Source organism: Ictidomys tridecemlineatus, chromosome 7, assembly GCF_052094955.1.
Source record: "Ictidomys tridecemlineatus isolate mIctTri1 chromosome 7, mIctTri1.hap1, whole genome shotgun sequence".
Lineage (NCBI taxonomy): Eukaryota > Metazoa > Chordata > Mammalia > Rodentia > Sciuridae > Ictidomys > Ictidomys tridecemlineatus.
This window is the reverse complement of record NC_135483.1, coordinates 198,262,571-198,289,799: the sequence shown is the minus strand read 5'-3', so window position 1 is coordinate 198,289,799 and position 27,229 is coordinate 198,262,571. Positions and strand designations below refer to the sequence as shown.

At 53.6% G+C, this 27,229-nt stretch overlaps 1 protein-coding gene and 1 non-coding gene across 15 annotated transcripts in view; one reads left to right on the top strand and one right to left on the bottom strand.

Annotated features, from left to right (window-relative positions):
- The window catches only part of Farp2 (FERM, ARH/RhoGEF and pleckstrin domain protein 2), an 89,067-nt gene that overhangs the window by 21,183 nt on the left and 40,655 nt on the right, over positions 1-27,229 (bottom strand). For 10 of the 14 annotated variants that reach the window (XM_078018435.1, XM_078018437.1, XM_078018436.1 and 7 more), the window contains 11 exons: positions 26,866-26,970; positions 25,930-25,972; positions 24,333-24,411; positions 22,204-22,301; positions 19,507-19,621; positions 14,721-14,868; positions 11,218-11,313; positions 9,364-9,527; positions 8,924-8,992; positions 7,981-8,038; positions 5,661-5,916 (listed from right to left, as the gene is read on the bottom strand). In XM_078018435.1, the coding sequence (XP_077874561.1) occupies positions 5,661-5,916; positions 7,981-8,038; positions 8,924-8,992; positions 9,364-9,527; positions 11,218-11,313; positions 14,721-14,868; positions 19,507-19,621; positions 22,204-22,301; positions 24,333-24,411; positions 25,930-25,972; positions 26,866-26,970 (1,231 nt within the window). The other 4 variants (XM_078018438.1, XM_040268217.2, XM_040268219.2 and 1 more) reach the window with 4 other exon arrangements.
- Positions 25,506-25,578, top strand: Trnav-gac (transfer RNA valine (anticodon GAC)). Its single transcript has one exon. It is a non-coding gene; the product is annotated as a tRNA-Val (tRNA).

Below are 27,229 nucleotides of genomic sequence, written 5' to 3'. Positions count from 1 at the left end.
TGCTCACCAGGAAGATGGGCCACGGCTGCGAGGCAGGGCCCGCACGTCACCATTTGCTGTCGTGCTGCGAGGGAGGCCGAGTTGGGATGGCTCTGAAGCACTTTCTTGAATCAAGATCTATCCAGGGATGTCCTTCTAGGGGACTCACTTTTCAGGGTCACTCTCCTGACCGGGAGCGGCAGGCACTGGGCAAGTTAGCAGGGAGCAGACCCACGTGGCAGGGGCCTGAGCTCCTGACCTGTCCCGTCCTCTGCAGGCTGTGGGGTCCGCAGTTTGCCCCGACCATGAGCTCCGCCCCGTGCGAGCTGGCCCCTGGCCCTCTTCCCACGAGATGCAGAATACAGACCTGAGGCTCCAGGTGGGCTGTGTGCCTCCCGTCCCAGTCATGGGTGCTCAGTGCCCATGCTGCCATTGGGTGCCATGTGCCTCGAGCCCCCAGGGGCAGCCACCACTGCTCAGATGTGTGGCGCCAGCAGCTAGAGCCACGGTGTGAGCACCAAAGGGAAAGGCCAGAAGCCTGTCCCCAGGGGTCTGCTGCCCCGGCTGCGGAGGAGAGCAGGGTGTCCCTGTGCACCCAGGGCACGAGCAGGAGGTGAGGGAGGACAGCTCCCTGGGGGCAGCAGAGCTTGCCGAGAACCCAGGGCTGCCCTTGGGGGCAGGTTCCCGCTAGCCACCTGGGCCTCATGGGGGTCAGCACAACTCTGTGCAGCACGTGTGCCTCTGTGGCGCTCACGGACCTGGAGTGGGGGGTGGGGGCTCAGCAGACCACAGCTTCCTGTGCGCACCCCTTCACAGGGGCCAAGCCCAGGGCGGGCCAGAGCAGAAGGCACTCAAGAGAGCAGCCAGGGTGCCACTCGGGGCTCTGCAGCCCAGGATGGAAGGAGACATCGTCAGTGGTGGGAACTCGCAGCTGTTTTAACCCTAACTTAACACGGAAGATCTTTAACTCATACAGATCAAAATTCTGATTAGCAGAGAGGAAGCTAAAAAGCCCATTTTAAAATCCATAGTAAATATTTCCTTGTTTTATTGAAGAACAATTTTAAGTTCTTAATTAGTACATATCTATAAATTTATAAATGGCAATGTCAACGGAAAAGAAGTTTTATAAGTACCACAAACCAGACATCAGAAGTTCTCTTTAAAGAGTGAACGATCCGATCCGAATGCACAAAGGGATTCTGGCTCCTTCCTCTGTCTCCAAGGGGAACGTGAAGGCTCGGGAGCCAGAGGAGGGGCCTGTGGGACCCTGCAGGGAGGGGGTGGCGTCTTCCATGCCCGCAGCCCAGCCCAGTGCCTCAGTGAGGGCAGAGCAGAGGAGATCATGGCCCCAAAGCAAGGGCCAGCTCCGAGCCCACGTCCTCAGGGACACTGTCCTGTGGTGGGTCTCACTTCTCACGTCCCACGAGCGGGGCAGACACTGCATGTCAGCATCAAAGGCACATGGAGAGGCATCTGAGGGCCCTGTCAGCACACAGGGGGCCTCAGGGCCGCCCTTGGGGCTGCAGAGCGGTGAGTAGCCACGTTGGACAGTAGAGTACAGGTACAGTGGCAGTGCAGGAGTGGCCCCGGCCCAGGAGGGAGTGGGGCCCAGCAGCAGGCTAGAGGCTCTGCAAAGGGTTCCCCTGGGTGCCACCAGTACCTGTGACGCTCTGGACAGCACGGTGTTGACTGGAGCAGGGGACCCTGGTCCTAACCCTGAGAGAGCTCCTCTGTGACCTAAGAGGGCACACACCAGTACCTGTGACGCGAGGCCACACAGCACATACCACGGCAGGTTTCCAGCGCAGCTGGTCGAGTCGACAGGTCACTGCTGTTGGACTGGAAAGTAAGTTGGCTCACACGGAGCATCTGGACTTCGGAGATGCAGATACGAAGACTCGGTGCCTGACAACATGGACTTTCCACCGGAAGCAAAGTGTACCCTGGGGGGAGGACTCGCAGGCAGGGAGGCACTGCCTGCTGACAGGGACCCGAGGGTCATGCCTTTCTGCATAGATGCTCCGGCTGTGACGGTGCCTGCCCCAGGCCTCCTGGGAAATGCCCGGACAGCCCTTGGCAGGTGCCTCTGTGGCTGCAGGTGGGACCTGACAGCTATCACACTTTGAGTCTCTGCATGTGCCCAGAGAAGCCCATGGGCCGGGAACTGCCAAGAGGAAGGTACTTCCACCTGTGCGCAATGAGCCGGCTCCAGGCGCAACTCCAGGCCACAGGCCCACCCGAGTGTTCAAGGGAGCACAGCCGTGCTGTCCAGAGCAGAGTGTGCCACGGGGTCCTGTCCTGGGCTCTGTGGAGGGCGTGGCGGGAGCTCGGAAGGCCACCCAGCAAGGCACACAGGGCTGCCCTCTGCAGGAAAAGCCAACGCACATGGTTCAGGACTCTTCTGAGAGCCACACCCACCAGTGCTGTGCACACGGGGCCTGGGCACAGGGGAACGGTCCTGGTCGGCACAGTGCCCTGTCCAGCCACCAGGGGGCTGGTCCAGGCTGCAGACCACATAAGAACCACTGGCTTTTCCCACAAGGCACCGGGAACCTAACAGCCAGATGCAGCGAGCAGGTCCTGCTTGGATACTGATTAGAACCAATTAAAGGCTAACAGGCATTTTAGGTGTAGATGCTGTGTGTGGTCACGTGGGCAACTGTCCTCTTTCAGAGTCGCACGCAGGAATCCTAAGGAAGGTCCGCAGCACACCAGGGACTGTCTCCTCCTCTTCCTACTTCTTCTTTTTTTCCTGCCCTGGGGATTCAGACGGGTGCATGCCAGGCAGGCGCTCCACCACTGAGCTACACTGCCAGACAAGGGTCTTCTCTAAAGCGCGACAGGGACGACACCGAGGAGGGAGGGAAGCACGGCTGAGAGTCAGCAGTGCTACGAGCCACCTCCTGCTTTTGTATATTTTGAAAACTTCCTAATTAAGAAACTATCTCCAGAAAATCGGCTCCTTAACAGAAGACAAACCCAACAGTGAGCCTACTTCCCAGGAGGCCTGGAGCGCAGCTGAAAGCTCTCTGGAGAGGGCTGGCCTTGTGGTGCCCCTGCTTCCCGCACAGGGCAGCCCCGGGCCTGGTGGCAGGACTGGCCCACACCCACCACATCTGACCTGCTGCAGCCTCCAGGGCAGGCTCCAGAGAGAATGAAAAGACAACCTGTGTCCCGTGAGCACCAAGGCCCACATCTGTCAGGCAACTGACCAAGAGGAGAGGCGGCCGGCAGCCTCCCATGAGCACGGAGGTGGAGGAGGAACTCTGAATGCCGTACGTGTGAATTCTTCCCTAGTGCACACACTCAGGGCCCATTTTTGGAGCCACACACTGGGGAAAAAGCAGTTGTCCTGAACACTCTTATTCTAAGTAGTGCTTGGCTGCAGACCTGTAGTTGTCCACATGGGAAGCCACACCCAGCCTCAGAGTGTCACCCAGACAGCTGACCCCAAGGGGGCAGAGTAAGCCGGAGCCCCTCACTGCAAGCTCCAGCCAAGTGGACGGGTAAAGCTGACGGCCGGGCCATGTCCCAGGAAGCTGCTCCTGGCTAGGGCCTGTCCAGCACGGCCTAGGACAGCAAGACGGACTCAGTCAAGACACCCGACAGCCTGCAGATGCCAGAAATGTGTCTCTGCAAAAACAGTCGACCACCCAGGCAGAGGACTAGGGGCTCCCACCCGTGGAACACGATCGTCCCAAGTTTCCAGGGAACATTTGCAGAAAAATCAGAAACTTAGGTAGGATCAGAAAGGATACCCACTGCTAACAACCCCAAGATGCAGCCCCCCAGCTGTGGACTGGACCTCCTCCACGCTGCCCACGTAGGGCTGGCGAGGGGTGCACGGCAGGGGGTTCTCCGGAGCCCACTGAGGGACGCACCAGCCCTGGCCTTCACAGTGGTGTGCTGGGGTGTCCTCCAGCAGCCCGCAGGGCCGCTGAGCCCATTGCCTGGGACACTGTGGCTGCTGTTGTGGGGACACCGCCCCTGAGGAAGAGTGAGGCCAAGCCCCACGTGTTGGGGGCGTCCCTGCATCTCTTCTTCTTATCTGAGTTTGGTGCTGGGGATGGAAGCCAGGGCCTCAAGTGTGCTAGACAAGCGTCCCCCGAGCAGGCCCACCTGAGCCTGTCCCTCCTGTCCAGAGCGTGCCTCCCAGCACACCTGCACTATGACCCTCAGGTCTCACGGCTTCTGCTTGCTGCAGCCATGTCCTCTGTCCCCCCGGCAAAGAAGACCAACACAAGAGGACATTCTAAACCAGTGTCCCTGAAGGCCTCTATTCAACCACAGCACTGTCTGGTCTCAAGTCTTGGCACTGGGACAGTCTCCAGGACACCCCTGGCATGTGGGAGGCTGTGGTCTCCACCCGCCTTTTCCAAGGTCGGGGTCCGGCAGCATTCACAGGGGTACCACAGTCCACCAAGGGCCATCATGAATCAGAACTGCATGACCTTCAAGGGTGTAGCACCAGCTTTGACTTGAGCCAAGAGCACTCAAAACCCAAGACCCCAAATCCACGGAGGCTAAACTGGTGCCTAGCTTTCACCCTCAGTACTGGGGGGAGGGGAAGCTGTGCGTCTCCGACATGTCAGAGCACAACAAATCAGGAATCAGGGGGAAACCCAAAGGGGACATCTAACACCCAGTCCACCTCTCCTGTGTCTGAACCCAGGCTCCTGAGCCCCACCCACACGGGCACACGGGGGGCGGGACCGGGCCTCCCTGTGCAGGGGTCTACAGAGGCCCAGGTGGGTTTCTATCTATCTGCTCTCCTGCAGTCAGGCTCTTTAAATTGTTCTGCACCTCGAAAGGGACTCTCTCCCCACGGGTCTGTGCAAAAGGGTTGCTGAAAAAGAGGCTCATGTCCAGGGGGGCCTCTGCCTCAGAGTCCCAGGAGCTCGAGTCTGTGCTGCTGGAGTCCTCGGCCGCGGTGGGCGGGTAGCTGAGCTGCTCTAACTGGTCGATGATGTCAGAGAACTGGAAGGCCGAGCTGGACTCGGAGCGGACTGAGCAGGCTGGGAAGTTAACCATGGAGCTGGCCTCGGACTGGCTGGCCGAGCTGGCCGTGTGCAAGGACAGCACACCAGGCAGTGGCGTGTCGCTGAGGGAGCTGGTCTCCACGGGGTGCCCCCGGCTCTGTGGGAGGCAGGCACGCACCTGCACTCCAAGCAGCTCTGCAGCATCGGAAGTGCCACTGAGATCACTCCCTTCTCCAAACTCCAAACTGTCTTCCACGCTCGCATCTATTGCCTCGGCAGAGAGGCTGTGTGGGCTGGACCCAGCAGACTGTAGGTGCTGGAAGGACACAGGTGCAGGGGGCTGGGCAGGGACCTCGGGCTCCTGAGGGACTACAGAGCTAGGTGGGAAGGAAAAGGCCTCAGAGCCTCCAGCAAAGAAAGAGATGTCTGTGGGGTCGTCGTCTATGAACTCCTCAGACACCTGCAGCTGCGCGTTTGTCAATGTGAACACAGGGCCTGCCCCACGGCACTGCTGGCCACACGGGTCCTCCCCCAAGGACAGGGGTGAGCCTGTGGGAAAGGCGTCCCCAGCAATACCATTACCACTGGCGGCTCTGAGCCCGGCCCTGGCCCCCCCTGCACCTGGGTCCACGGCACTGAGACTCCACCCCACAGGGCAGACAGAGCCATGGCCCCCCACCGCACGACAGAGCCCCACACCTGGAGCCAGCTGGGGCTCGGGGGGCCCGGGCGGGGGGGCTGAGGGCAGGCCGGGGCCTCCAGCTGCTGCTCTGCGGCTCCACTCAGAGGCTGCACGTTTGGCGTCGGGAGCTGGGGGGTCTATAAGGGGGCTGCTGCTGTCCTCAAAGCTGGGCAGGCCAGGAGGGGACCCCGGGGAGGAGAGGAATGGACCCCAGGAGACATTTGCTGGAGACAGGGAGGCAGAAGTCTTCAAGCCCTCGGCCAATGAGATGCTCTGCAGATCAAAATCGAGAAAACAAAAAGGAGCACATGAAATTACAAGTCACAATTAGAAGTGGCAAAGCCAACTGGGCCCTGCTTGGGATAGCCACGCACTTCTCACGGTTCTATGGGAAGGGTGACCGGTCACACCTGCCGCTTAGCACAGAGCATGGGTGATGCAGACTCACCTGCTCATGGTCCCTCATAATCCCCCTTTGTGACATGTGACATCTATGTCACGCAGCGAGTACCCCTCTGTGGCGTGGGGACCCTCATCACCTGAGGCTGCCAGCACAAGGGTCTGGTGCTCACAGCTCATGGTGCCACTCGGCCAGCAGTGCCACTGGCACAGTGTGACACCAGGTGGCCAGTCCAAGTCCACAGTCCAGGAGGGGGACTGCCCCTCAGTCCACACACACACCACAAGGCTGAGGGCCCCTGCCAGGAAGGCATCCTGCCCCCACCAGGGCAGAGGGACCTGGGCATCCCGAAGCCATGGCTCCCGCACAAGTGGGGAGTGGCCCACGAGCAGGGTGAGGATGGCCACAGGGATGGAGGGATGGCCATGCTGCCCCTGGCACGCTGCTTCCTCTTCTCATGTCACTCAGCTCGCACCCTGAGCTGCAATTGTGCTTGGAGAAAACCCTCACTCCAGTGCAGGCACAGCCCAGCGTGGGAGGCTGGAGGGAGAGTGGTCAGTCAGGAGGGGGACCATGCAGCGTGTGCCAGGCTGGGAGGGTGCAGCCACACCGGGGGCACTCGGGACGGGCAGCACAGGAGGGTGTTTCCCTGGAGGCCTGGCACCTCCCTGAATGTGGGCAGCACTGTCCAACAGGCAGGAAGAGTGAGCCCAGGGGGTTTGAGCCACTGCTGCTGCTCTGCCCTGGGTCCTGGGCTCCAGCTGCCCTCTCACCAGTCCTTTTCCAGGGAGCCTCTAGGCCTTTAGGCCTGGACTCCACATCACTGGCCCCTGTGGCTCTCCAGCCTGCAGTGGCCAGCGTGCTCCTGTGAGCTGCCTTGATCAATCTGCTTTTGTGGCCACACATGCACATGTCCCCTAGAGGACACGACGAGCACACAGTGTGCCTGTGCTGTGACACGGAGCAGGGCATACCCATGAGGTCAGTCTGTCTCCCAGGGTCTATCATACCACCTTTTATTTTATTTTTTTTAGTTTGGATTGAACTCAGGGGGAGCTTGACCACTGAGCCACATCCCAGAGCCTGTCTCTAAATAAAAGGCCTGGGATGTGGCTTGGTGGTTAAGTGCTTAGACCTTGATGGACTTGCAATCCTCCTGCCTCAGCCTCCTGAGCTGCTGGGATGACAGGCGTGGGCCGCACCTGGCTCATCCTTCCCTCCTCTTAATCATTCAACCACATTCAATATTCTCTTGGTTCTTAAGAGAACTCAAAGCTTCAATGTCATTTTAGACTGTTCACACTTGAAATTAAATTCAAACTTTATAAAGTAACAATTAAAACCATTCCTTTTTAAATCCAACTGATGTAACAGGAGTTTCCAGAGGGAGACACCTGGAAGAGCAGAGGCATGGATATGGAGCAGCGTTTGAGCAGAGCCTCAAGACACAGGTGCACGCGTGGCTGCCGACAACCCCGCTCAGAGTCAGCCACAGGCCAGCGGGCGACAGGGCAGGAAGCACAGCCTGGGCAGCTGGGGCAGGCACACTCAGGACCCCCTGGAAGGAGCAGGGCTCCACGTGCAGCCCCTCATGCATGCAGAAATCAACACCCAGACACACCATCACACTGTCCTCAAGCAGGGGATGGAGCAGCAGCTGCTGCTCCTTGGGACGCTCCAGCCACGTCCTTCTGGGAGGTGTCTGTGCATGCCTGCACGACAACTAAACCTGGGCTGGGAAGCCACCGAGGGCTGTGCAGCGTCCCAGTGGGAAGGACACTGAGTGGCAGAGCTCCAGGCGGGGCCACCCCTGGCTGAAGAATCCCAGGGCTGGAGCTGCAGGGCCAACCACTGTGACAAGCTGAGCTTCTGGCTACGCAGGTGGTTTTCCAGAGGGTAGAGGCAGGGCCCCAAGGTTTTGGCCAGGGAGGACTAACCTGTTTTGGCAGGTCTGCAGTCAGAGCACGGAGGGATGCCTGGGTCTTGCTGTGCCACCTGCAAACAGAACGGGCAGTGAGTAGCCTCCCCTCCCAGGCCTGCTCCCACAGCAGGGCAGCTCCCACAGAGCAGCAGCTCAGTGGAGAGACATGCCAGGCGTGAGGAGGGCATCAATACCTGGTCCAATCCCCCACACAGAAAGAAAGAAGGCAAGAACAGCTCAGTGGGCATGAAGCTCAGACTGGCACTTAACAAGAAGTGGGCAGGATACAAGGAAGGAGAATCAAAGCAAAACAGCACCCCCAGGAGGGGGGGTCAAGAGGCCTCTCCCACGGGTTTTCAGATCACGAGTCACTGCGCTGTGTGAACCACTCCACGTCAGCTCAGCTCTGCACACGAGGAACCACACGTAGCACTCTCTATATCCACATATGCACGTACACGGGTACAACAGCTGTAGGGACCACAAAGCTGCCTTTTTACAGAAACTGAAACAGTCTGTAGCTGGGTGCAATGCGCATGCCTGTCCACCCAGCCTGTCATCCCAGCAGCTCAGGAGTCTGAGGCAGGAGGATCCCAAGTTCAAAGCCAGTCTCAGCAACTTAGTGAGGGCCTAAGGAACTCAGTGAGACTCTGTCTCTAAATAAAATATAAAAAAGGGCTGGGGATGTGACTGAGTGCTTAAGCACCCCTGGGTTCAACCCCCAGTTGGAGAAAAAAAAAATTGGTGAATTTGAAATGACTTTTATTCAGATAAATATTAAAACTATTAATTTAAAAATATTTTTTTTAGTTGCAGATGTACACAATACCTTTATTTAATTTATTTTTTTTGTGGTGCTGAGGACTGAGCCCAGTGCCTACCACGGAGCCCCAGCCTCAGCCCCTGACATGTTATCTTTAAAAGCACAGACTTCACCTCCTGGAGATCCCAGGGCTCACCTTTCATACGGCGTTCTCCTCACCCCACCGTCTCGGACGTACTCTGCCAGCTGCTTCTGAGTTCTCCCACTGTGAACAAAGGCTCGGGTTCTCAAGAAAGAGCCAGCAGTGACCACAGGCCTCTGTCCTTGCTCGAGGACAGGCGTGTGCACATCTTAGAGTCATACTTTACAGTAAGCGTGTAGGTCTTCCAGGCAATGTTTCTGTCATGCCTGTTTTCTTTTCATCTGTGGGGCTGGGGACGTACCCAGGCCTTGCACGCGCTAGGCAAGTGCTCTGCCCCTGAGCGGCGCCCCATCCCACTATGCTGGTGAGCTGCGTCCAGTCACCGTCTCTCATGAGAACCTCCTGCGTGTGGCTGCTCGCTGCCTGTTCTGTCTGCCCGGCCCACCTCCCCCTCTACCTGGGGCCGGCCACCCTGCAGCCCAGGGCAGCCCTACCTGTATCGGAAGGAGGAGCCCCGGCTGAAGAAGACAGCTTTTGCCTTTGGCTTGGGCTGGTCAAGAAGTCTAAAAAAGGTGTGGTACTCCACACAGATCTTCCAGAAGTTCTTACACTCATCTCTGCTCCCCAACAAGAATTCTAACGTGTCCTGGTAGGGTCCCTGGGAACAAAACACAGCAGTTCAAGCAGCAAACCTGACGATAAGGTACTGGACAAGAGAAGGTAAATTCAGGAAGCAAATCACACATCAGGAAGTTTCAAAATTAAAAACTACGAAGGTTTTTTTCCTAAAAATTGAATATAAAGGCTTCTAGTTTTGTTGGCTTTGTCCAGTGGAGAAAGCCGTAGTGCGAATCTTCCCTGTGGACACTGTGGAAGAAAGCCCTGCACCTCACCTGCCCCCATCCCGAGGCACAACACACATCCAAACCCCAACCTCGGGGACGCCCCACGCCAGGGTCCCATAGGGACACCACTGCTTTCTCCTTCACAACTGTTCTTTAGGATATATTCCCAGAAACCAAATTCCAGGCCTGAACACAATTACTGTCCATAAGCACCATAATAACTCCTCTATTTAGTCTTAAAAATCAAGGTGCTGAGGGATGTAGACGTAACTTTGCCAAGTACAGATACCAACATGGCTCTGGGCCTTGAAACATCAGGCTATTCCAATTACAGTTGCTTTGATAACCTGAGCAAGTAATTATCTTCTTTCTCTACCTTCTCAGAATAACTGCAAGAAACAGGTGTGTACTCACAAGAAAAAATAGCCTTTTATTTGCGTTCTGTTTTCCAGTGCTGGGGATAGAACCCAGGGCCTCATGCATGCAGGGCAAGTGCCCCACCCCGCACTGCCCCCCCGGCCCTTCTCCCATTTATTTTGAGACAGGGCCTTGCTAAGTTGTGCAGGCTGGCCTTGAGCTTGGGGTCCTCCTAGCTTCCTGAGTAGCTGGGATGACAGGCGTGCACCACCCAGCTAGAGAGCTACGCAAGCACCCGACAGTCCATCGGCCTCAGGCTCCGTCACAGCGGATGTCCACTCAGCCCAAGGCCCTGCTGGCCGCGGCTCTCTTCTTCTGACTGGTCCAGAGTGTGCCTCAGCTGGCCTGGTGGGCAACCGGCCTCAGCCCAGAGGGTGCAGCTGGTCTGCTTCTGTCCCCAGTTTCCTCAGTACCCCGGGAACGTGACAATCTGGACAACTCTGAGCAGTGCTCTTTCCTCACCTATCAGACTGCACAGATATCTGCTCTTTCCATTTTAAATTCAGATGGAATCGTTCCTTTACTGACTGAACTCTAAGGAAAGGAGTACTTATCTCCTGAAAATCAAGGGTTCTTCAGTCAGAGCTAGTCAGAGGTCAGCTGCTGATTTAAAGGCATGTGACAAGACCAGGGCTGCCCTTTGATTCCTCTGGACAGAAGTTCTTACTCTGAGGCCAGGCACGGTGGCACATGCCTGTCATCCCAGTGACTCGGGAGGCTGAGGGAGGAGGACTGCAAGTCAAGGCCAGCCTTAGCAATTTAGCGAGACCCTAGGTTCTCTGCTTCCCTGGAGCCTTTGGCTCACTCTGGACAACGTGGACTTCGGCTTTGCCACCTGCAGAATGAGGCGGTGGTGCCCTGGACATGTGCATTCTCAGGCCTCCTTGGGCGGTGAGTCTGAAGCCCCAGGTGGAACCGGGGGGTGTGTGGCCTGTGGGACAGATGGCCTCATGTCTCTAGGCCCCACCTGTCCTTCAATGCTGTGTGCAAGGCACTGCAAGGATCTACGAGGTATTTTTTAAAAAATCTTTCAATATTCTAATAGGATAATGTTTTTATAATTTAAAAAGTGCTCAAAATACTTACATGGACCTCCGGGTGGAGTTTGATAAGAAACCGTTTCCTCTTAAAGCTCAGTTTACGGACCTTGGACCAGTTGAAGGTGTTGATTTTGGTGGTTCCCTGAAACAGACAGACAGGTGCAGTGGCTGTCACCCAGCAGACTCTCCTCCTCAGGCAGCAGAGAGGGCTCAGGGCGACCAGGACGACCCTGCAGCACAGTGGCCGTCCGACACCCTCCATGGCCTGGGGAACAAGTGCGCACACACTGACTCTTCTGTGTCAGGAAGACAACCTGACTTCCTGGATGAGGCTTCATGACAATTTCACCAATCAGTGCTAATGTGACAGGGGACAGGGTGCTCGGGCTTCTTGGCTGAGCTGAGGAAAGCCTGAGGGCCAGGCCTGAAACAGAACAGGAGCAAAGGGGACGCCTGGCGTCCTCATCCCCAGACATGTGAGCAGGTGTACACGAGTGCAGCTTCGAGCCGGCTCCGGAGGGCGAGGCAGCAACAGCCAGAGAGCGGAGTGAGCCTGCAGGGTGGTGTGTGAGGACAGTGGCACATGTCCTCGTGACACCAGAGCCAGCCCAAGGCCACCAGGAGCATACGTGGGGTAGACATTTACTGAGTCTCAAAGAATTTGTCCAGAAAGTATTTATCTAGCCAGAGCTCTCTGTGCCACTGTCAAGCTTTTCAATGAACCTGAAAGGTCCCAAAGCAAGATCTAACAAAAACCAACAAGGACACTTTGCCAACACTCTAGTTTCTACACTGACACCAGTTAGCCTGCCTGCAACTATGGGGGAAGGCGGTGGGATGAGGAGTGGACCCTTCAGAGACAGCAACACCTTCACCTTCAGCTGCAAAGAGCATGACAGACAGCTGAAGGTCAGAGGACAGGGCACGCTCTGCAAGACTGCACCATGGGGAGGGCCCAGGACAGGCCCAGAGGGCGCCCCGCAGGCCGGGGGCTGGGGACTGGGGGAGCACTGCAGCAGGGTGGGGCTCTCCTCTACTTTTTAAAAAATACACCTTTTTTTAGTTATAGATAAATGCAATACCTTCATTTATTTTTTTCATGTGGTGCTGAGGATGGAAGGCAGTGCCTCCCATGTGGGAGGGGAGGGGAGGCGAGGGCTCCACCACTGAGCCCTGCCCAGCCCTCTCCTGTTCTTCCCTCCACTGCTGGGATGGAGCCGGGGCCTGGCACACGCCGCACACGCCGGGTGAGCATTCCCCACTGAGCCGCACTCCCAACCCTTCCTGTTATGACACAGGCCTCAAACTGGCCACCTTGCCTCACCTCCCAGGTAGGATCACAGGTGTGTGGCCCTGGGGCCACCTCTGAGCAGGGCGGGCTGGAGGCTCTGCCGCTGGAGGCCTCCCTGGGTGCCTGCCTGCCTGCCTGCCATCACCTCAGAGTTTCTGTTTCCCTCTCTCCTGACTTTCCTCTGCCTGGCGGTGACAACTCCCACCCTATCACTCTCCTCTGCCAGCATGGTCCCTAGTCCTTCATCTGGAAGCACCTGCTTGTCACCTTGCTCTTCCAAAAGCATCTTGCTCGTTCTTACATAAGGACACACTGACAAGGTCTGAGGTGAGACTCGAGCACTCCGCCCCCGCCCTCCTACCATCCTGCAGCCCGCCGCAGCGCCCACTGCTCGGCTGCCCAGGGGCTGGGTGTGGAGGGTGCCATGCCCGCTTTCCCATGGCCTCGCACCCAGAATATGAGCGTGCACCATTCATTTAACCGGCCTCTGGGGTTAATTCCCAGTATTTCAGGATGACAAACAAGGCCAGAATGAAAATTATAAAATGGATCTCACACTTGTGCCCAAGGAAGACTGCTTCTCTCAGCTCCACACAGCAGGGAGCAGGGTTCCGTCTGCCAAGCTCTGACAGGGGAAGGCTATCCTTGGTGGAGTTCTGCCCGTCTGTCTTGCCGTCCCGGTGCCAGCTCCACTGTTCTGAGTGAGCCAGTACCTCTCTACCAGAGGGGCTCTCCCCAGCTGCCCGCTGCTGGGCCGAGTGCAACAGCTCTCGGGGAGCAGGCTTGAGGCCTTCCTGGCAGGGCCTGGTTCAGTGATGCAACTCAAGGGCTTCCAGAGTGGCTGGACATCCGTGTGGTCGTGAAGGGTCTCCCTCGACTGCTTATCAGGGAGAAGAGACAAACCAGCAATGCCATAGAGGAAGGACCAGAAACACCCCTGCTGAGCACAGACAGCCCAGGCACCTGCGGTGCCCCATGCTGAAGGGCAGGACGGGGTTCCATGGGTCCAGCTGGTAAGGTACCCCCGAGTCTAGCGGGGAACAGAGGGAGTACATCGTTTCAAAGAAGAAAAACATGCTCTCCCATGCTGCTGAGGCCAGACGTCACGCCTGGTCCCAGCTAGACCCTGTCCTGGAGGGAGCAGAGCATGGACACTACTGCGCTTGTTGACCAACTGGAAAACAATGGTGTCCTGGAGAACAGAGGTGCACCAAGGGTGTCAGTGACGGCTGCACATGGCACCGGGGAGAGGGCGGCACGTGCTGAAGGGGCGAGGGTGCATGCCACTGACTCTCACACGCCTCAGGAAACACTGCGTCCAGGCGTGGTGGCCACCTGTCACAATCTGGGAAGTCGAGGCAGGAGGACTGCAGAGATCAGCCTGGGCAACTTAGTGAGGCCTGTTTCAAGATATAGAAGGTTGCAAGTGCAGCTCAGTGGTGGGCAAGGAACACGACAGGACGAGGCCATGGAGCCACGATGTGGGAGGGCAGGGGTGCAGGCAGGGAGCCCGGCAACCAGCAAGAAGGCCTGGGGCTGTGGTTCAAGCGGTAGCGCGCTCGCCCGGGTTCGATCCTCAGCACTACATACAAACAAAGATGTTGTGTCCGCCGAGAACTAAAAAATAAATATTAAAAAAAAAACCTCTCTTAAAAAAAAAAAAGAAAGAAAGAAAGAAAGAAGGCCCAGTGCAAGCGCTCTAGGGCAGCCGGATGGAGCCCACAGGGCTCTGTGCACCTGTCTGCAGGCCGGAGGCCTCAGGGCCGTCTCAGCAGGGCCTCTTTGCCAGTGGCTGTCAGTGCAGGCCCAGCACCAGCGGCTCAGCTCCTTCCAGGCTCCTGAACTCTCTGGTCTACACTCCAGGGGGCTGAAACCCGGGGGGCCTGCTGTGTCCCCACTGTGGGCCTCCCTGAGTACTTTCAGAGAGGTGCTTCCCCTGGGCCTCCTGTGAGCAGACCCTGGTCCTCTCGGAGCGCAGCACCGGCTCCTCTGCTTCCCACCTGGGCTGCAGGTGCTCTGCACACAGATGAGCGGTTCCCAGCCACGGCATCCCCGCAGAGCTGCCCACAAAGAGCCAGAGCTGTGGTTGGGTGGGACTCTCAGGGGTGAGCTTCGGTTCAGCATTAGGACAAACAGGAGCAGGGAAGGGAGTGGGTGACCCTGGGAGGAGGCCCCTCAGGCACACACAGAGATCCACCTACAACACAGCAAACACCCCCAGTCGCTCGGCCCCCGCCCCTCCTGTGCCCGCCACCCACCTGGAACACCAGGACACCCATGTGCGACACGGCCAGGTTAATCTTGGTCCCCTCCCTGTCGGAAGCTGTGTGGAATCTGATACCATACATCTCCAGCTTGCGAGCAATCTCCAGCACCTGGAAATCCGACTCAGCAGGCGTCTGGCCCCTGTGAGGAAGGACACTGGATGGCATCACTGAGACCCTGGGTTTCTGTAACAGCCACACATATGAAAGAAGCCGTCCAGTAAACAGAGACACGAAGGCCAACCAGTAACCAGCAGGAGGTCCTGCAGCTGCGGCCTCTGTACCCACCCCACGGTGATGCGCAGGCAGAGCGCCGAGCTCCCCACCAAGCTCTCCCTAGTAGCAGAGTGCTCCTCAGGTTCACTGAGTGCTGCCGGAGGGACAAGGTCACATGCAGCCATCAAAATGAAGTCAGAGAAGAGTTCACTGATGACACCACTGACTCATCAAGGCCAATTTCATGTTTTAAGAAGGTATTTTCATAATGTACACTTCTAACCGCTACAATACACTTCCATAAAGACCAAGTAACAGAGTTGAATAAAAATATCATTCTCGGGCTGTGGCTGTGGCTCCGTGGTAGAGTACCTGCCTTGCATGTGTGTGGCACTGAGTTCAATCCTTAGCGCTACGTGAAAAAAAGTAAATATATCGTGTCCATCTACAACTACAAAAAAAGTATTTAAAAAATCATTCTCTAAACAATTGGCTTTATTCATATAGTCTTCCAAAATGTCATCTTTGCCCAATCCAAGGTGCAGGTGATGTCACCAAGAAACACTGAACATGGTCCTCGGGGAATCGAGTGGCCTCCAGGAGAGCCACGTTCACATGCACCTTGGCTGGGGCCAAGGAAGACACAACTATGGGCAAGCCACGAGAGCCCATGCCCACATGTGGGAGCGCCCGGGACCCCACAGCCCGCACCCACATGTGGGAGCTTACCTAACAACTCTTCCTTTTTGAATCTTCAAGGAACAAAGTGACTATGTGGGTTCTCTGTCCTTGTGACTTCTGTTCCAGGACTATGCTGTGGACACTGACCACTGCCTTACCTGTTCATGAACCCCAGTCACCACGAAGAGAACCCAGCACAAAGTGTACTGCATTTTAACAGGTTCCAACTGGAAATACTAATTATTTGCAAAGCCACCAGGTCACCCCTCTTCCTTTTGTTGTGGAACTAGGGACTGAACCCAGGGGCATTCTACCACTGAGCTACACTCCCGGCTCTTTTGAGACAGGACCTCACTAAGTTGCCCACACTGGTCTTGAACTCGCAACCCCCCTGCCTCAGCCCTCAGAGCTGTTGGGATCAGAGGCGTGTGTTACCATTCCATGCACAGGTGGACAACCACTCCACCTGTGGTTGAGGGGCCAAGGGTTTCATAACTATGTTTCACTACTCAGTTCTGTACTTCTCACAGGAACCGGATCCACAGCCAACTGCAAAACCCCCTCCCGCAGTTTCTAAGATCAAAAAGAAATGTGGCAACATCAAGGAAAACACATCTGGATATCTTGTCCAGGCTTATAAAGGATTTCCAGTGGGTTGAGGAAGAGCCATTAGAATCCTGAGACAAAGTAAGAAACTTACTTTGATTAAAATAAAGGTATACTATTTTTTTAAAAAATATATATTCTTTAGTTGTAGTTGGACGCACTACCTTTGTTTTTATATGGTGCTGAGGATCGAACCCAGGGCCTCGTGCTTGCTAGGCGAGCATGCTACCACTGAGCCACAATGCCAGCCCAAAGGTACATTATTAATTTTTTTTTTTAGTTATAGATGGACATAATGCCTTTGTTTCATTTATTTCATGTGGTGCTGAGGATCAAATCAGTGCCTCACACATGCTAGGCAAGTGCTTCAACACTTGCCTACAAAGCCCCCCAAAGGTACACTACTGTCTTTAAAACTTAAGCTGGGCTGGGGCTGTGGATCAGTGGTAGAGTGCTTGCCTAGCATGTGTGAGGTGCTGGGCTCAATCCCAAGCAACACATAAAAATAAATAAAGGTATTGGAAGAAAAAACGTGAGCAAACAATGTTATGATTTGAGGTGTCCCCTGAAAGCTCATGTGTGACACAATGCAGGAATACTTGGCGTTTACGTGACTGTGAGAGGTGTGACCTGAGCAGTGGGTTAATCCACTAATCTGCATTAACTGGGTGGTACCTGTGCAGCAGAGAAAGGAGTCACTAGGGGACCTGCCTTTGGGTTTCTCTTTTCCTCCTGGTTGTCAGTCTTGAGTTGTTTCCTCCTCCACACCTTCCAATAATGAAGTTCTGCCTCACCTCGAGCCAGAGCTATGGCGTTGGCTGACCATCGCCCGAGCACCTGAAACCATGAGCTAAGTACACTTTTCCTCTCTAAGTTGCTGCTGGGTTTTGGTCACAGTGATGTAAAGCAGACTCCAACAGAAACTGGGACCAGGAGTGGCACACACTGGAAACTGGATCAGAGCCATTCCTTTTATGTTTTAGCTAAGAACTTGTTCACATTTTGTCCATGCCCTGAGATTTTCTGTGAGACTGAATTTAAAGTTGATGAAGTAATTAATCTGCAGAGGAAGTTTCAAGGCAGCACGGGTAGGAGGCATGGATACTGCTGGCAGCTTTTAGCCAGGTTTACTGTGATAGGCAGAGCAGAGCAGGAAGATCTGAAAAACTTACAGTCAAGCTAGAAAACTGGGGCTGAGAAGGTGTGGTCAAGAGATCACAGCACTGAAGATTCGCTACGACCTTTACCAAGAAACAACAGGAAAGGTGACGTAGGGCATCTCAGGAACTGGCAAGAGAATGCCCACTTCAGGCCCGAGGTTGTAAAAGTGATTCCTCTGACAAGAGACCCTGGGGCACCCTGCTTGCATGAGGGGCCTGGAAATCACTGCATTGTGCTCAGCCACCCAGGCACTCAGGTCACCGCAGCCTGTCTCAGAAGGCGTGGCTGCTGCTAGGTGGCAGAGCCTGGCATCAGTCATGTGGTGCTGGTTCTGCAGAACTGCAGGCCACTGGAGTTAGTCATGGAGGCCAGGGAGAGTGCAGCAGGGTGGGAGTCCCCGAAGGCCGCCTCAGGCAACGCATGAAGATGTGGGAAGGAGGCTGAAGCTCAGTGGAGTCCCCCAAGGTAAGAGATGCTGGCACCATGGGGTGTCTGCTGAGGACAGCATCAGGAATTGTGCTGCGTGCTGAACATGCTCCCCAGCATCCTGAACCCATCTGTCCACTGGGATGGGCTAAACAGTGCCCAATCCACTCTTCCTCAAGGTGTGCAGACCCTGCTCTGTGTTTTTCGGCAGGGAGGAGTAAGTCCCGTACGGGTGACGGCCTCCCCTTGGAGAGGGCCTCAGGGTCTGGAACTCACAGTAGCGACACCTCCCCTGCCATCAGCTGGGGGAAAGCCACGGGGCACCCGGGGCAACAGAGCCGTCAGAGAAGGCAAGTGGACGCTGGGCTACCAGCACTGAAGACACCCAGGCAGCCTGCACAGTGCACCTAGGGCAGGGCTCTGCGAGTTCTCACCCGTGACAAAGGGACAAGGACAGGATGGACCACGTGGGTGTCCATGGACACGTGAAGCACTGGCACAGGGCCTGCTTGCCACGGCACTCTCTCTGATGGCAATGGCTGTGCCTTCTCCATCAGCTGGCTTGCTAACTATGTCGAAGCTGGAACCGTCCCCCTCACCCTTTCTCCCAGGCTATGCTGAGCCTGATGGCCGCCTGCACTGCTGCATGCCCAGCCTTCAGAGGGCCTCCCCACTGCCAAGCAGGTCTGCCTGCGGCCCGAGCTCAGGGACACTGGGGCTGTGCTTGCTGTGCACTCAAATTCTCACCCAAAGGAGTGCTTCTCTGATCTGGAACCGGCCGTAATGCCAGGCATACCACAGGTACTCCCGCCCACTGACTGGTCACAGGCATGTGACCCACCACACCTCACAGGGTCCACAGTCCAAGGGAGCTGCTCACACTGACCCAGCAGTGCCTGGCACTCAGAGCCTGCACAGGGGGTGTGAAGGCCACCGCCAGGTCGCAGGGCAGTGTCACCAAGGCTGCAGTGCAACATTCGCCTGAGGGCAGGAGGAGTCTTCCAGAGGGCAGGAGGGTCCTTAGGCCAAGTCCCACAACACCAGGAGTCAGAGCTCTCAGCCCCCAGGGCCCTACATCCTGCCTCAAGAGGAAGCTGCTGGAGTAGGTCAAAGAGTGGTTTTCAGCATGACTGCCACCAGCAATGTGCGCAAATGCTCCTTCTGTCCCACGCCACAAGTGACAAGTTGCTTCAGGATGAGGATCCCGCCTGGCCCTGGGGGCTGCTCCTGGGGGGGGGGGAGGGCCCACCTGGCCCTGGGGGGCTGATCCTGGGGGAGGGCCCTGCCTGGCCCTGGGTGCAGCACCCCTGGCCAGGTCCCTCCAGGAAGCAGAAGTCCCAATCAACAGAGCCTCTACTTGCCAGCCTCCTGTACAAGCCCTGGGGCCCTCACCCTGAATCAGCAGGGTCTGTGTCTGAACCCAGTCCAGGAAGCAGAAGTCCCAATCAACAGAGCCTCTACTTGCCAGCCTCCTGTACAAGCCCTGGGGCCCTCACCCTGAATCAGCAGGGTCTGTGTCTGAACCCAGTCTAGCTGTGACCTGTGTCAGCAGAGCCACCCTGGGGCCACTATGTGTCCTGAGGCTGGGAAGCAACAGGTGTCATTCCTTTAGAATCCCACAGAAGCCTGAACAAGGACCCCTTCTGGTTACGTGCCAGCAACTGTGACTGCAGCATGACAAGGCACTTACATGTGCCTCCGATGGAAGTCCAGGACCTTCTCGAGACAGCACTCCTGGCCAGGCAAGTACTCGTGGGCCTTGAGGTGTTCTCGATCCAGGGCCTCATCGTAATCTCCTATTTCCGCTGAGACGAGACGATGGGAGTCAGTTGTTCAGATTATGAAATAAAGTAACAGACAAGCATTTGTATGTGCACATGCACAAACCAACAGTAAGAAAACCCACCCTAAGTCTGTAGTAAAATAATATATTCCTGTTTTTCCCCCCTGGTATTGGGGATTGAACCCAGAGATGCTTTACCACTGAGGTACATCCTCAGTTCTTTTTTTTTTTTTTAATTTTATTTTAGTTGTTGATATGGACCTTTATTTTATTCATTTATTCACATGCAGTGCTGAGGATCGAACCAGTGCCTCACACATCCTAGGCAAGCGCTCTGCCACTGAGCCCCAGCCCCAGCCTCATCCCCAGGTCTTTTTTGTTTTGAGACAAGGTCTTGCTAAGTTGCTGAGGCAGCCCTCCAACTTGCCATTCTCCCATCTGAGTCATTGGGACCACAGGCGTGTGCCATTTTGCCTGGCAAAATGATATATTCCTAAAAAAACAAAATCTGTACCTTAGTTTTCCAAATATTTTATGTTGTCCAACTAAGAGGGCAGGTGGAAGGAATTTTTCCTGACTCTTAAAGAGCAAAGACTGGTGAAGGGTTTCAAAGAGGCTAATCATGAGCCCCGAGTCTGTGTGCTCACTATTTTTTACACCACACTTCATAAGTAAACTGTCTCATGGCCAGTGTGACCAGGTTAATGTATGTTATTTGTTTCAAGATGATGTATTTTAAATCACTTTTTCCTGAAGGGCTTCTCAAATTTCCTAAGAAATAATATCTGTGATTTCATGTTACTTTAAGGCCATAAATGTTTTTTTTTTAAGTATTTATTTTTTAGTTTTCGTGGATACTACATCTTTATTTTATTTTTATATGGTGCTGAGGATCGAACCCAGTGCCCCACGCATGCCACGTGAATGCGCTACCACTTGAGCCACATCCCCAGGCCCCATAATGTTTTTGGATGCAGTATTACATTCAATCATTTCAAGCAATACATGCTTCTGAAATGTTCTAAAACAATCCTGAATTCACAGGAAGGTTGCGAGCACAGCACCAACTGCCCACCTGGAGCCAATGGAGAGTGAACCACCCACACGGTGCCCATCCACGATGCCAGTGAGGACATTCTGACTCACAGCACAGTGTGGCCAGAGTGTCAGCTAGCTGCCTCTCCTAAGCGCAGGCCCGGCTCACAGAGCACAGCTTGCCCGTCTCTACAGCAGCAGCCCTGGTTCAGAGCACCCTGCTACAAGGCAGCACCCCTGGGAAAACTGCAGTGGGCCACTGTTGGTGCTGGCAGCCCAGCCAGACCACACAGAGCCCTCCACAAGTGCTTCTAGCCAGCAGCCAGGAGGAACCACCCAAGTGCTGCCTGTCAAACAGGGTCTCCGGCCCCACTGAAAAACTCAGACTCAGTTTGAGATTCCCTTTGAGAGTGTGTAGTGGAGTCCACAGTACAGGATGGCCAGCCCCAGGAAGGAAAGGGCGGGGACTGCAGATAGCCCCGCACTTACTGACCCCACAGTTCTTGTAGCCGTACATGCCAACCATCCTGCACTCACAGCTCAGAGACGTGCGTGTGTGAGGCGGCGGTGCTCCAGTGGGCGGCAGCGTGGGCACGCCCTCTCCAGCTGACAGGTGGCTCTGGGGCCTTGTGGCACATGTCTGCTTCTCAGGACCTCCTCCCACTGCTAAGGGACCCACCACCCTTCACACATCTTGCCTATCTCTTGCTGGTAGGGGACACTGTGGAAAGGCCTGCTTTCTCCTCCACCATTAATGCTTCACTCCTCCCAGAGAGTGTGGCTGGCTCCCAGGAGGCCCCTCTCTGGGTGTGCTGAGAATCTGGTTGATGGTCTAGATCTAGACTGAAGGCACACTGATTCTGCAACTTGTATTTGGGGTAAAAATGGGAGTTCATAACCCACTTGAATCAAAGGTATGAAAGATGATATGTCATGAGCTTTGTAATGTTTTGAACAAGCAATAAAAAAAAAAAAATGCACAAAGCCATAGGTGAGAGGAGACTCAAGAAGGACTGTGGCTACACAGTTCGGCCTCCAGCCTCGAGGTGGAGACACCTGTTAGGATGTCTTCACAGAAGGTGACCCTTGGCCACCAAGAATGAGATTCATGGGCTGGGGCTGTAGCTCAGTGGTAGAGCACTTGCCTGGGCACATGTGAGGCGCTGGTTTGATCCTTAGCACCACATAAAAATAAATGAATAAATAAAGATATTGTGCCCATTTACCACTAAAAAAAAAAAAAAAGACTGTGACTCAGAAGGCTGGGGCAGGTGTCTGAGGCCAGCCTTGGCAATTTAGCTAGACTCTGTCTGAAAATTAAAAAATAAAAAAGGCCTGAAGATATATCTCAGTGGTATAGCGCTTGCCTAGCCCAGGGGAGGCCAATGGTGAACACAAATTCCTCAGCACTGCAAACAAATAAGAAAACAAAGAATGAAATCAAGGTGAAGGCATCATTCTTTGAGGTGATCATGCATGTGCAGCAGCAGCTGACTGTGGCTCAACCTGAGTGCGGTGCCTAAGACCAGGCCGGTATAGCTGCGGGGGTGGGGAGTCAGGGACACTGACCCTGCAGGAGGTGGGCTGTGAGCAGGGCCGCTGTGGTGGCAGTGCAGGCCAAGCGCTCTTCCTGGAGGTCTCTCTTGAGTTGCAAGGCAAACAAGTACCTAGAAGGGAATTCAAGACCAGAGAGGTCAGCTCCAAATGTCCTCTGACAGCAGGAAAGCAAAGAGGCCCCAGAAGCAGCAGTAACCAGCAGGGAGCAAAATGCAGGGCCCCCAGGAAACAGCCAGGTCACAAAAGGCCTTATGGCAACAGGTGGCCCCACCCAAAGGTCATATGACAGATGGGTTCAGTAGACTGAACACAGCTCAGAGGACACACAGAAAGTGCTGAGCACCCAGGCAAAGCCATGCCCCAAAGGAACCATGCCCTCCAGGCACACCACAGACCCACAACCACACTGTGTGCAGCAATGCCTCCAGCTAGGACGTCCACAGACTGGTGGTATAAAACTGTACTCACAGTCTTGGGTGAAATACCAGAAATACACAATTAAGACACAGCTTAAAACTATGACTGGGAAAATCTTTAATAGACTGATAATATTTGTCTCAGCCAGCATCTGAGAAACAAGCACTATGAAATACAACTGATGATAATGTGAACAGAGAAAGCAGTTTGAAAAGATTTCCATGTTCACTTGCTGGGTAATGACTGAGCATGTGTTAAGTTCCAGGTCCTGGTCTCAGAGCTGGAATGCAATGGTGAACACTAATTCCCTCCCCTCCCTGGAATTCACAATGCAAACAGTGCAAGCCATTAAAATTTACTACATTCTCTTGCAATTTACGATTTGCTGCCTTTTGAACTCAGTAGTTCCGCTCCTACAAAATTTTTCTAGAGTAATATTCTTGGAGTTCAAAAATGACAGCTCTTTGCAGCATTTCGTCAGAGAAAAACTGGAATATGAGAATGACTGAGTGAATCCAGGTGCAGCCTGGGGCTCAGGCGGAAGGTCGGCCGCGGCTGCTCGTCTGCCACGTCTGCTGTGCCAGACGGCACTCGTCAGGAAGACTCCTGCCAAGCACTGGTACTTACCTGGAGAGTGGGGTCTGTGAGCAGGACAGAGAACTTCAGCTTTTTATTCTACATGCTGTGACGTGGAAAAGTTTTCCTTTTGTCAAAACCATGTACTTTTTAATAAATAAAAAAAGGGCTGACTGCTTAAAAATGAGGCCAAGGGAAGCAAAGGTCAAACTGACTCCGCGTCTGACTGCTAAGGTCGAGGCCAGGGTTCTCACTTAGAGGGCACTTCCTGTTACCAACAAGGGTTAGGAGACCTATTTCAGAGCGAGTCCCTCCAGAGACTCAACAGGCTGCCAGCTACACTCTGTTCACTCGCAGAGGCACTCTGTAGCCCTGCAGTGGGGTCCCCTCAACCTCAAAACAGAGGCGGAGGGCAAGAGCTCTCTCCCTCTCCTCGCTGTGACTGTCCCCGATTCCCAGATGTCAACATGACCTCAAGAAACCTTTCAGAGTTTCTGAGATGCTGTGGGTCCAGCCGGGACTCAGGGCAGAGAGGCGCTCTGCTGCTGCTATGACAAGGACCCCGTCCTCTGTGACCTGCAGCTGACCTGGGGCTTCAAGCTGGCTTTTAGGTCCTGTTTTAGTTCTTGCTCTCTCCACTCTCTCTTTTTTTAACATACAGGAGGAAAAAAAGAAAAGCACAAGAAAGGAGTTGCCATCTCCTTACTGACCAGATGACTACTATTCACACTGTCTTTCAATCATTTCTGCAAAAAAGCCACCTTGAATTAAAGGGAGTAGCACAAAAGAAACGGCCTGACGCCTCTGCTCCATGCATCTGCAAGGCCTCCCAGACTGAGCTGCTCCCTAGCCCACGGGGGCTCTGGTTCATGCCAGGCCTGCTCCTGGGCGGAGGGGGGGGGTTGCCGGCACCACGCTGCCCTGACCCAGCCCTCCAGCCTTCGTTCTCAAGTCCCCCCTGCGACCTTCCTTCTAAGCCTGCTGTACATCCAGGTCTGTGCATGAGTCACTGTCACAGCGCTGCTTTAACTACTCTTCACTTTCTGTTTTTATGTGTACACTAACTCATCCATTCTTGATCATTCATGGTAGAGAGATAAATACAGGACCCCGGGGGCCGCAGCTCCAGTGCAGAGTGAGCTCTTCACCTTGTATATTCTTCTTGCAACTGACCAGGATCAGGTGGGAAGAATTTCACAGCTAGGCGAAGCACTGCATTCTTTGGTCCTATAAAAAGAAACTTTTAGATTTCACAAAAGCTGATTTTTATATTAATTCTCTTTCCCTATATTACTGTGTAATTGGGTGAGTGCTTTAAAATGGGCTGGGCTGTTAAGCGTTTTCTCCTCTGGTAGGATGGTATTAAAACATTTCCTGTGCACAAATATGAATCCTAAGCACCAATCACACATACTGAAGAGAAATTTAAAATCTTTTATTTCCCTAAGCAGAGATTATTTTATAAATCTTTTGAAACTGCCCATTAAATTGTGGAATATATTCCTGGGTAGGGGTGTTGCTCAGTGGTAGAGCACTTGCCTAGCATGCATAAGGCCCATGTTCAATCCCCAACATCATTAAATTTTTTTTTTAAATCCCTGTTTACATTTTAGGATAAAAATGATGAAGTTCAAGTGTTAATACCATTTTAATGCAGTAGTAAAAAAATTTTTTTGAAATCCTTATATATATTAATGAAAGAAAATGTTACTACCACTTACTACACTGAACTAGAACTGATTTTTGTAAGGAAAAGGCATAAGATATATATAGCTGAACTGAATGTCTTTGTGCCACAGAAATTTAATAGTAAAACAGCTATGCGATTTCCACCACAAGAGCAGCTGCTCTTTCACCCGGCGGCCGTCACCGACCACTGTCGCCAAGTCAAGTCTCGGGCACTGTCTGTGACTGCACACACCAGATTTCTCCTCCACATGTGCCTACTGGTGTGCTGTAGCTAGCTGCACATGTGGTTGGATGTATGGTTGGATGTTTGCACATGCCCACAATATAATAAGGAGGAGCCATTTGCTAAGACACTAGGGAACCTAAACAGCCTTAGCTCATCTGTGCAGGACAAAGTTACTTTCACACATCCTCTTGTGTTCAACTTTGTACTAGAAAAAAAATAGTTATGGTGATTCAGAAAATTAGAAACTTTATCGTATATGATATATATAAGAACTGAGGACTATTACTGTATGCCTTCATATTTAAATTTAATAAGGAAACTAACAAAAACAATTATGCTCACAATTACAATTACGTTTATCATTATGGAACAGTATTAACATTTTATCAAAATGCTACCTATGGGCTGGGGATGTGGCTCAGTGGTAGAGCTCTTGCCTGACCTGCAAGAAGCCCTGGGTTCAATCCCCAGCACACCAAAATAAGTAAGCAAGCAAGCAAGCAAGCAAGCAAGCTACCTAAGAGAGGCACCATACTGCATTTTCACAGCCTGTATACAAAGTGCATGCTTACTGTTTTACATATTAGCTAAAATTTAAGATACCAAACAATATATCCTATAACTTCCAATGTGAGGTGGTCACCCAGGACCACCTGAGACAGATGTGTCATCCCACCCACCTCTCCTCTACAGCTGGAATCAAGAGCAAACAGCTTCTAAGCTCATCTGCCGTGGAGTGACACAAGTGTGTGGACACACCTGGAGCCTCAGCATTCTACAACAGGGCATCTAGTGACCACAGTCTTATGAGAGTTACACAAAGGACTTACTTCGTACTTGCCTAATGATGGGTTTCATAGGTTCAAGCCAAATCTAAAGAGAATTTAACAAAAGAGAAAAACTCGATTAATGATTTTCCTATTTAATAAGTGTATTTTGTATCTTGCTATAAAATACAAAAATGCTTATGATTAAGAGAAATTTTTATAACAGAGATATTTTGACTCTACTCCCTTTTTATAGAAACCAAATCTCGACAAACCATGGGAAGCTCAGCAATGCCTGCTTCAAGAGCAGGGGGTGGGGGGGACACTAAACTGCTGTCACACTAGTCATCTCTCCTGAGCCCAGCACTCAGTCACTGCTCAGGACAGGCACCAGTGATCACCTCCGGGATGTGTGGTCAACACCATATGGCATTCACAGACCACAACCCCCGAGAGGGCCACTGCATGAGACAGGCCCTCTGTGGCACCAGAGCAGAGACCCTCGGGCCAACACAGCTGTGCAGGGACAGCTGAGGGCCAGACCCAGAGCTAGAAGCCGACAACATGCTTCCTGAATGGAGAGGTTGATGTGGGTCTCTTTATGACGGTCGCATCTAAGAACACTGGAGGATCACACTGTTTAAGGTTTTGTCTCTTAAGTAAAACAAGGCAGAACCAGTTCAATTTGCTCAAAATTCACTTTCAAAATGTTTACTAGGCAGATGCATCCAAGGCTGCTGTGTAACTTGGCACACAGTGCTGTAAGCAGAGTGGGTTTAGGGAGGTGTGAATTCAGGTTCGTTAAAGCCGGACATGCTCTTTATGGCTAAAGATAAAGCACTTTAATAGCACAGATCTGATAAAAATAATGTTCCAATAATCCAATAGCTTGCCTTCATCCTTACAGAAGGTTCCAAAGGCTCTACGGCACTGAGTACGTCATAAACATCCTGTCACTCAGTCACAGCCTGTTTCCAAAAGCAAATCAAAAGCACGTACCCAGTGGGACTGGACGTTCTGAAACTCCAACCCGAAGTAGTCGCACTCGATCAGGTTCAAGCGCTTCCACACCTGCATCAGCAAGAGCTGGCCAGTACACTTGGGCTGCGGAGAGGCGAGAAGAGCTTGAGGGCCAGGCGACAGGGACGGTCTGGAAAGCTGGCACAAAGCTACAGCTCTCACACGAGGCGCAGGTGGCCCTGCTGCACTTCACCTGCGTATGAGCAAGATTCACACACACCACAGAGCACACGAGTCTGCTGAGGCATCTGTGTTTATCCACTGATAGCAAAATAAATGTACAGCTCAAAAGTCCTTCCATTTTACATCCTTACTGTGTTTTTAGTTGTATTTCTCTGGCATA